We start from the raw sequence: 11317 nt of genomic DNA, 5'->3' as shown, positions 1-11317 counted from the left end.
AATATGGATTAGTCACCATAATAACACATTTACTCTAGAATATTGGTATAAAGCACTTATTCTAAGTCAACAAGCTTTAGCTTTTGTCTGTTTTTAACGGGCCAAAAAATCTTGCTTCTTTTATTTTGTTATTGTTTTCTTAATACAATATTTTTTCATGATTTTGATATAACAAATATTTCTGTTTATGTATATTGTTTTATTTCGAGCATAACTGTTTAGCAAGTCAATAGCATATGAAATGTCAATGTTGGTGGTTCTTTATGGCGAGACAGTTGCTTATGAAGCATTACTGTGCTCTTTTTCGGTCTATTATTTGCAGGATTTATTGATTTCTTCATTCTTTTCCGTATGGTGATATTTAAAAGATAAATATTTGCATATTAAAATTACCAACATTTCTGTGTTTATACGAATAAATGTAAAAATGTTTCGTGTTCATAAGAATGAAATGTTTATTATTCAAATGCTTTCTTTCAAGTGTTTTAAAGCAATTCTATTATATCATATTTTCAAAATCCTAAAAAACCTTGTGATTTTATTTATTTAGGAAAGGACATCTACTGTAACGTAGTCATTATATCAAAGAAACAGAGGACATGAAATAAACTTGCTTTAAATAAATCAATGAATTTCAAATGCAGGAAACATCAGGTATTTATTTGTGATAGTAGTATTACGTCTTTGTTTTTGATTTATAAGGAAACGTAACCTTTTCATAGATGATAGGAGAGGGTTGGTTGATGTTCCGTTGGTGGTTGCATAAAGAAAGAGTACACAATCGTTTTCCTGTTGTTGAATTGATATCAAGATCTGTTCTTGTTTTTTTTTTTATTTCAATGGATGCAAAATCAGATCTGTTTCATAGAAATGGGCATGATTAATGCAGACCTCCTACTCCTCCTCTTCACTGTATTTTGTTGTGCCTCTTTCAGTTCAAATGCAGGCCATTTATCAAGCAGTTTTGTCTTTCCGATCAATCGTAAACGGTTCGAAATGGCTTCAATTGATAAATTAAGGTTTGCCATGAGTTCTCTTGCAGCAAAGGATTTCACATGATTTTCCACCATAATCTTCAGTCTTGATTAATGGCACTTGCCACTAACCTTTCGCTCTCTTAGTTTTCAAAAACGAAAATCTTCAATTGCAAATGGTTCGTCCTGAAATCATACATGGATGAAATATGGAAAAGTTGATTTGATTTGCTTTCGACATGAGTCTAAAAAATAAAATAAAACTTAATTCAATAAAAGGAATGTATTTTTAGACGGGGAATCACCATAACAAAGTACATGAAATGAAATGCAGGTTTAAAATTAATTATTTTGTCAAAAATCTATAATATGTCTGTGTGTTTGTATTCCCAATCGAACAAAAAAATATTATACTAAGATTAAAACAACAACAACAAAAAACTTAATACATGGTTTTACTTAACAAAGTTACATTCCTAGAACTATCCGATTGTGGAACACAATAACGCAGAGTTGTTTCCCAGCTGACAATAACATGATCGTTATCAAGTCTAATGTAAATAAGTTCCTGTTGAGATATCCTCAAATATGATTAAACATTACCAAAGTTCCACCATTACTGATCATCACAGTGTTGTCTCACCGATTACCTGACACTAAACTTTTATTCTCAACTGACCTTTAGGGCTTGATAAGCGGTGTACCCCCACTAGCAAAAAAAAAGAAAGAAAGATTACAAAGATACAGAGAACATGACTGTTAAAAAACAAATGCAGTTTATTTCATACACTGAAAATATGGACGACAGGAAGGAGCCTCATTTTGAGGTTGTCATCTCAGATACGATATATATTAGTGCCCATAAACACCAGCTTTTTACGTATATAGGGTGTTCATAACAAACTTTATCATTCTTTTATATTCTTTCATTTCAGAAATATTTAATAGCTTTAAATGCACAAGATTGCTGGTTCTGTATATTATTTATGGGTTTGAGAGCTGGAGACCAAATACGCTAGTCACAGAGACAAACAGATAACCGCCTTCCACCACCCCCCCAAACATGTCACGACCATGCGTACTAAAAATATACAACAACTTTTTCAACAACAAAGAAAAAATACATAAAACTTCATTTTTCACAAACTAAACAAAAACAATCGATTTTCATTTGGGATGGAGATTAATATATACACAGACAAACACATCAAACATTTTTGACTCTAAGAAATCCAGCCTAAAATTAATTTTCATCATTTGTTTGTGTAACGAACCAATTTCTAAAATCTATAACTGGAACGTTTTTTTTTGTTTTGTTTTTTTTTTCATAAAGCGAGCAACCTTTCAGTAAAATCTTCACCATGGCTTGGGATTTTCTCTCTGCCCCAAAATCAACAGAGATTAAACAATTCTTGTAATGATCTGTTCCTACTGATTGCATTGTAATGCTGATTTTGTGTAGTTTAGGAGGTCAACTCTTCCAGGTTTTGCCTTCTCTCTTTGAGAACAAGTTAGTTATTGCTAATTGCATAAGGCGCCCTGCTGGGAATGTCAGCAGGGCTGCACAGGCATCTTCTGCAGGGTCAAAGAGCTTTCCTTCTGAAGTGCTAAATTTTTTTTCAATTAAACTTTCTGAACCTAGTTTCACACTTCTTATGATAGGAGAAATAAATAACCTTCAGTATGGCTTGGGAGCTAGGAAACGCCCAAATCTCGACTTTGATGCACCCTTGTCAAGTCATTGAACCCAGCAGCCGAGAGACTCAGCAGCAGTAATCAAACAGCTCTATTCATGGCTAACTCCCAAACTATTAATGTCATTCAAGTATCCTTTTGAGGATGACTTACAAACTGACTGAATGCTATACACACTTCACTCTCTGTTACTGCCTGCCTTCTGAAACTCCCCTCACAGCTCCAGCCCACTCCTGCTGCTTCCAGTGACGCCACCAGCTCTAGTGCTCCCAGTCACCAGCTCCAGTGCTCGTTAACGTCCAGCTACCAGTTCCAGTGCCCGTCAGCATCCAATTTTAACTCCAATCGATCCTGATACACGATCTCCATTGCCATTCGATTTACCGTTTTCCGGTGATAAGTAAAACACGATATCTATCATTTTTAACCGATCCTCCGTTGTCCATCACCTCTTTTTAGGCCGTCGGCCCAGAGTGAAAATTCTTAATTTTAATGAGATGTAAAAGGGGTGGGCATGATTTTTGGATATAATATGTATAAAATCATAAGAAACATGGAAAAAAATTTCACAAGCAAGATTATGGTGCATTAATAAATAATTTTAATTTTAATGCACAAAAAAATGCTAACTGTTAAGTTGCCTTCGTACAAAAAAGTAGCCATTCAGAATACTTCTTTTATTTACTCCTTACAATCTACCAATCACAATCATCGTAGTGCGAGTTAAAAATTCAATATGGCTGCCTCCAGTGAAGAAGAAATGTTTGTAAACAAAGACAAAAAAGAGTGCGTTATGTGCATATTTCCAACTAAAACATTGCATGTTAGATCTTTTTCAGTGAAGACATGGACGCGCTTTTTAGAATATGTTAAAAAATGGAAAGGTTTACATGGACCACAAGCAGAAATTGCGAAAAACTTTGACTTAAGCTGTGATTCAACTGAAATACCACCTCGTGTTGGGTTTCACCAAACTTGTTATGCACGTTTCACGGATTATCAGAAAATTGAAAGAATTCAGAAAAAACTAGAAAAGAATACTGATAACGTTTTCGAAGGTAAGTTTAAGCTTTTAATAATTTTTATTTTTATTGATACGTATTTGGAAAGAGACAATTTTTCTTATACTCCCTCTATTCACTTAGGCAAGTACGTGTGAACTGAACAGCATGAAAAATTTTATGGTAGGAAAAAATGGATTTAGAGTAACATTTCGTATATAAATTTAATGGAAAATCATCCTCCATTTCCTGGAGACTATTGTTAATTTTTTTTACCATTAACCCTAAGTCTGAGTGCCAAGATTGTAATTTACCCCCTCCTCTCCCAATAAAAAAACGCACAGAATTTATCTTCACTAGAAAAAAGGTCAACACCTCTAAATTCTAAAATATATTTATTCAATTTAATTGATTTTTAATTTTTTTTTTTTTTTTTTTTTTTGTAAACTTCTAAGTTGTACAATCTTTTTTCTTCTCGGGGGAGGGAGCGATTTAAATGAGGGTGTTAATCTACATTAATATCTTTTCAAACAATTGAATATGTACATAAAAGTTGGCATCTGTTTTAGAAAATTTCACTTGTAAAGAAAACAAAAAAAAAAACTAGAGTTTATTTCTATTTACTTGCCTCCCCCACGAGAACATAGATACAAAACAGGGTTTTATTGTGGGTAAAATTTAGTTCACCAAAAATGTATTCTGATTGGAACAAAAATTACAATTGCCTCAGTTTAGAAAGATTTCTCCTTCACAAATCTGAAACAAAAGATAACCTGTATTATCAGAATAAAGGGTACACTTTGCTCTTAGCCAAATGCTGTTACTATTTAACAGTTTTCATAATTTCAATAATTTTAGCTATTGGTTTTAATCTGGAAATGTTTCATTTCTTTTATGATTCTAAATATAGATACAACTGTCTATGGTACCATTTCTTGATTCTAGCACTTCCACAATCAGTCACTTGACAATCTATTCCATTAACCTTTATCCTCGTGTGGCTTTTAGCCTTGATAAGTAGTAACTCACTAGTAAAATAAAGTGCATTGCATATTGAATTTACCTACCAATTCCAATGATAAATATATTGCATGATTTTGTAAACATCCCTTGGTCCGATTAATAAGGAGTCACCAGACGATTTAATTGTAGAATGTAAATTAATAACATACAATTTTTTCACAGAAGTTTTATCAGCACTATACAAAAAAAATCTTAAATTTTTAATGAAATGTTTTGGATTTATGAAATAATGATTGGATATTTTTAATTTGAACTTTTCCATATACTTTGTTATTTCAAATACATATTAAACTCCTAAATATATTTATTTTTACAGGGTCTCCATCTCAAGAAAACATTGATGCGACTACTGCCGAAAATGATGATCCACCAGCTAAAAAAAGACGGGTTCTTCGTTCCAATTTTGATCGACCATCTTTGCCAGCTAGATCAGAGCATATTTTACCAGATGTTTGCATACTATGCCAAAAAGTAAAAACTATAGTGTGCAAAGGATCTGGCAAAAGAAACAGGGAAAAACTTGTCAGATGTTCGACAATAGAAGCTGCTAATTTAAAACGAGCAGCAGAAGAAAATGAAAATGAATCACTCCTCATGCAAATAAGGAATAAAGATTGTGTAGCAATCGAAGTGAAATATCATAACTCATGTTACCGTGACTTCACTCGATATTTAACCAAACCAACCAAAACCGAACACTCTGAGCAAACTTCATATGCTTAAGCATTTGAGGTCTTTGCGAAATTAGTCCAAACAAGGATTATCGAAAACAAGGAAATCATGAGACTTAAAAAATTGAAAGATTTGTTTGTCAAACAGATTAAAGAAACACATGGAGTTGATGCGCATTTATATAAAACAGGATATTTAAAACAAAGATTAATGAAAAAATTTCCTCAATTATGCTTCATCACTCCTAAAATGAGATCACAAGGTGACATCGTGTATGTAAATGACATTACAGTGTCTTCTCTTGTAGAGGAAAAAACAGTACTCCATGAGGAAACACATACCACAACTCCAAGTGAAACAGAGTCGTCAGAAAATGACACAAACCAACAAACAAGTCATGTATGCTCAGATCCAAATCCTCTTTCTAACTTGTACATAACAGCTATGGATCTGAGAAATATTATTCAACAAGTAAAACCTCCTTCGTTATGGCCGCCAACAGCAGAAACATTAAATTTGCAGGAGGCTGAAAAGATGGTGCCCCATATTTTATTTAACTTTCTTGCATGGATAGTTGGGGCATCTGAAGATTTGTGCACAGAAAAAATAATGGACATATCTGCATCCGTCTATAGAAAGATTTTGTCTATTTCACAAGACATTATATTTTTGTCTTCTAACGGACGTACATTAATGCCAAAACATTTATCACTTGGTATGGCTGTACGCCATCTGTCTGGATCTGCCCAAGTGATTGGTTTATTGAATGGTTTGGGACATTGTGTTTCTCATTCGGTGGTTTTAAATCATGATACAGCACTAGCTGAACTTGAAATCAATCGTGGAGAAAATTCTATTCCATCCACCATCCAGGCAGGTATTCCAACAACTTTGGTCTGGGACAATAATGATTTTGGTGAGGAAACTTTATCTGGACATGGAACAACACACAACACAACTGGGATAATAATACAAAATATGTTAGTCGAACCGTGTGCATCTAAGATTGCAGTAGAAGGACTCAAAAGAACACGGAAAAGAACATTGGAACCACCAGAAGTAAATTTGGCTACATACACCGGTGGAAGAAAAGATGGCCCACTACCATTTGCTGAACATGTTTCACTTCATTCAGATCGTGTATTTCTGCAAAATTCTCTAAAACTTGATATAGCGTACTATATCACAAAATTCGGCAGTGAAATTATATTACCATCTTGGACTGGGTTTAACCAACTCCTGTGCAAAAGGGAGATTGCATCAAAATCTACCATAGGTTATTTACCCGTAATTGATGTTAGCCCCACAGAAATGGATACAGTCCTTACAATTCTAAAAAAAAGCATTGACATTGCAGATCAACTCAAGTTAGAGTCTCTTGTTATTGTAATGGATCAAGCAATCTATTCAAAGGCACAATTAATTAGATGGAGAAATCCATATTTCATGAAGAGATTGGTGATTCGACTTGGTGCTTTTCATACAGCAATGTCCTTTCTTGGGTGTTTGGGAAAGCGTTTTCGTGATGCCGGGCTTCAAGATATTCTAATAGAATCAGAAGTTGTTGCTGTAGGCTCAATAAATGGAGTTTTCACAGGTAGACACTATAACAGAGCAGTTAGAGCCCATAAATTAGTGGCCGAAGCAATGCAGCATATGCGTTTGACAACCTATTTAAACAGCATTCCTGAAGAAAAGGCAGAAAAAGTGAAGCATTTAATGACATCCTTGTCACAATCATTCCCAGGACCTCAGTATGAAGAAATTCTGAAGGGAGAACATTTTCAAAGTTTTCTATCATCCTATGAAGAATTTATACAGGTTGGCAACAAAAAGCAAACTTTTGCATTCTGGAGTTCTTATATTGACATTGTAGAAATTCTTTTACTTTTCCTTAGAGGTATTCGAGAGTCAAACTGGGAACTTCACTTGGCAAGTGTTAGACAGATGTTACCTTGGGTGTTTGCATATGACCATGTAAATTATAGCAGATACCTTCCAGTTTACTGGTTGGAGATGTCTAATCTCGCTAATACTCATCCAGTGATATATACACAATGCATTGGAGGAGATTTTGCTGTTCAAAGAAGCTCAAATGCCTTTGCTAAAATTCCTTGTGACCAAACCATCGAACAAACTGCTAATCGTGATTCAAAAACAAAAGGTGGTATGACAGGCTTCAGCACAAACAAGAGAGCCGTCAACAGGTGGATATGGTCCCATCATGCGAGAGGGTCTATTACCCATGAATGTGAAACTATGGCTGGCAAAGGAGAACGAAGTGGAACACGATCAGATCTTTTACACAGTCGGATGAAACATGATAAGCTTGCTATTGGAAAGATAATAGACACAGTAAACAGTATGTTTAATCCATTTGAGTATGAACCAGCTGAGTTGATCCATATTGCATCAGGATTAGTTGCGACACAAGATGTTCAAAATGATCTGCAATTTGCTAAGGCAAGGAGCGAATCAGAATTTGAAAATTTCTGTGGGCAGCGTCTACAAACGGGAGAAGTTGATTTTTTTGCCCCGATGAAAAGAATGAATTTAAAAACATTCTCCAGTATGTCTAAAAAATCAAATCATCATGTCCACGGAAAGGATATCACTTTGGAAGCAGATAGAAATCTCCTAGCAAGATTGGTTGTGATTGGTAGAATCCGGAACATTAATCTTCAAGAATTACTGTCATATTCCTTAGGTCCATTACCATTGTCCCTTGCAAATTCACATGGATCGTTGGTTAAAACTAATAAAGCAAACTTACTTCATGCTTTAGAAAGCCATGCTGACAATCCTATTGTTGAGAACCCTATAGTAGGTGGCATATATATAGTGGATGGTATGTCGCTGATACACCAATTAAATTTGAACAAATTACAAGGAGAGAAAACATTTCTTAATCTTGCTCTTGTTATTTTGAAAAGTTTAGTGAACAGGGCAAAATCGAATCATTCTAAAGAAATTCATTTTGTTACTGATACATACCAGCAGATCTCTATAAAAAATATCGAGAGGGATAAAAGAGCTGCTACTAGCTCTCAGATAAGAATCCATGGTCAGCTCCTTCCTCAGCAATGGAAGAAATTTCTTTCAAATGGAGAGAATAAAAAGTCCTTAATAGAATTCTTGGATGAAACATGGTCTAATGTTTCAACATCAGAGCTTAGAGGAGTGAAGGTATTCTTGGCGCATAACAAGAAATGTCATTCCTTCTCACCTGGAAAAGAGGCAAGTGATATTGTCATCCGGTTAGAAGAGACAAAACTTTGTAGCTCACAAGAAGAAGCTGATACACGGATTTATTTGCATGCTTCTTTTGCAGCCAACACTAGTACGGATGTAATCATTATGAGTCCTGATACCGATGTGTTTGTAATTGGAGTTTCTTTACAAAATCTTATTCCCGCACATTTATACTTCCACACAGGAAGAGGAACAAATTTGCGAACAATAGACATCAAGATGATAAAAGACAACATTGGAGAGTCTGTCAGTCAAGCCTTGATTGGTCTACATTGTTTTACAGGATGTGATAGTGTCAGTTCATTTTACGGAAAGGGCAAAAAGAAAGCACTTAGTTTATTACTGAGAGAGAATGAGTTTTGTTACGCATTCAGTGATCTTGGTAATGAATTTTATGTGAAACCAGACACAGCAAAATCATTGGAAATGTTTGTTTGCAGGTTGTATGGCCAACAAAATGTCACAAGTGTTAATGAAGCCAGATACAACATGTTTAGATTCCAAAGAAAATTGGAAATCACAATGCCTCCAAATCAAGATGCCCTGAGTGAACACATCAAGCGAGCTAACTATCAAGCAGGTACGTTTTATAAATATTTAATTTCCAATTATATGTAAAAATTAAATATATGGAGTTTCATTGTTATTTGCTTATTAGAAAGGATGAAAATTATTCAATATTAATGTTAATTTCTTTCTTTTTTCAGGTGTCTATAAAAGGAGCCTCCATGCAAATCCTGATATACCATTCCCTGATTGTCATGGATGGAAGATAGAAAATGGAGATTTAGTAATCCATTGGATGAATCTTCTTCCTGCTCCAGACAGTTTAATGGATTTAATTAACTGCTCTGCCAAATGTAAAAAAAGTCATTGTAAAGACGTTAACATTTGTACATGTCTCCAAAACAGGGTCCCATGCACAGATATGTGCAAGTGTGCAAGAGATTCTTGTTATAAAATTAGTAAAAACATTGGACATGATGATGATGATGGTGATGACGACGACGATGATGATGAAGTGGCATAAGCAGTGATCAGTTTTAAATAAAAGCATATATGATCTTATTTACTAACATGTTGTTTGTTTAACTTTCATTAAAAATGCCTTTTTGTCCTTTAAATCTGTGTTATTATTCATAGATTCAAAAAAATACTTTTTAATGAAAATTGACAAACATTGTATATTTTACCAAGTTGATGTGTATAAAAAATGACACAAAATCGCAGCTCTACCTCAGGTTTAAACGACCTTGTTACATACAAAATATAGCAATAGATTTGTATGACTAATAATATTGGTAGACTATAGGTGTCTCTACATGAGAAATATCAAAATGTAAATCTATTTCTTTAGTTATCCACAGAAAAGATTGAAGTTGTTTCAAATAAGATGTTTGAAAAAAGCTTTTTTAGAAAAATATTCCCTATTTTGAAGCATAGTAAATATATTAAGTCCAATATTTATGTATTAAATGATGAAGAAATAAATTGGGAATAAAATGTGCTAAACTAGATGTCTGTATTGTTATCGCTTTGTGTGCTACTAAGGTTTAAGCAAGTCATAATGTTCTATTTGATGATTGTCGGCCATCTTTAAATATGGCCGCCGTTTTCATTAATGCGCAACATTTGTGCTTGTGAAAAAAAATATGATGTTCAGGAGTCTATTGGCATTCATTTGACACCATTTTTTCTTCCACCCCCAACCGAGGTCACAGAATCAAAAATCTAGAGGGATTTTCACCTTTGGGCCCATAGCCTATTTCCTTGTGTCTACTTTGTTAGTTGCACAGCCAATTAGCACCTTCACCTTTTGATCCTTTGCAACATGCCTTTGTTTGTAAACCAGTGTTGTTTATGGAAATCAGAGATGGAAACCCTGTTTGAAAATTTATAGGGAATTTATTTGTTCTTATTTATAACTTCAAAATTTTCAATATGTGTATTCCTTTTATATTCTTATTTTCTTGTTGGATACAATGCAAAATCTTGCAGAAAGATTTTTGCGTGATTCAATAGAATTAATCCTCATCCGTTGTTTATTGATAGTTTTTTTTGTTTTTTATTCAAAATTCTTTTATATTCAAACTGACTCTCAAGGAAAAAAGGAAAGAAGAAATGCAGCAGTAGATAAAGCAGCAAGTGAAATTTGATTATTTGAAGTTTCGGAATAAAATTAAAAATATCATTCTCTTAGTTATTTGATATTGTTTTCCATGATAAAATAAAAATAAGGAACTGCTAATTTAGCATCTTCTTTATTTGGAGGACAATAGTCTGTACAATTAATTGGATAAGGGAATAAGGAAGCATTCTTTATAATCATGAAATGCTGGAAACGATTCTTTCTTCTTACTAGAATTAAAAAAGAGTTGCACATTGCAACAGTATAGATTGTGAACTTAGTAAAATGGGTTCAAGTTTAATCAAAGTTGCTGAGATCACTTTGCTTCAATAAACTTGGTAGATGGATCCATATATTTGCTTTATATTTATAAGTGAAATAAAATAGATTAAATTTTAAACAATACTAGCACGCCGCCTGGCGTTGCCCGGTTGTAAAATACGCTAAAATATTATATTTTAATTTATGCAGATTTCGTATTTATTATTATAGAATCAATTCTCTATTCAGTATTATATCGTACACTATATATAGTAGACATTTGAAAAGTTAAAATATATATATATATATAT

The 11317-nt window shown here is 33.6% G+C and overlaps 2 protein-coding genes across 2 annotated transcripts in view; one reads left to right on the top strand and one right to left on the bottom strand.

Annotated features, from left to right (window-relative positions):
- LOC145296203 (cytosolic carboxypeptidase 6-like) overlaps positions 1-11317 on the bottom strand; it is a 1000694-nt gene that overhangs the window by 570128 nt on the left and 419249 nt on the right. The gene's annotated exons all lie outside the window — the stretch shown is intronic.
- LOC145296019 (uncharacterized) lies at positions 7848-10134 on the top strand. The gene is made up of 2 exons (XM_080142042.1): positions 7848-9197; positions 9325-10134. Exons 1-2 carry the CDS (start codon positions 7904-7906, stop codon positions 9645-9647), a joined length of 1617 nt encoding a protein of 538 aa, XP_079998168.1. The 5' UTR covers positions 7848-7903; the 3' UTR covers positions 9648-10134.

This window comes from Euprymna scolopes, chromosome 16, assembly GCF_053919585.1.
Source record: "Euprymna scolopes isolate OS-2025 chromosome 16, ASM5391958v1, whole genome shotgun sequence".
Taxonomy (NCBI): Eukaryota; Metazoa; Mollusca; class Cephalopoda; order Sepiida; family Sepiolidae; genus Euprymna; species Euprymna scolopes.
This window is presented reverse-complemented; position numbering and strand designations above follow the sequence as displayed.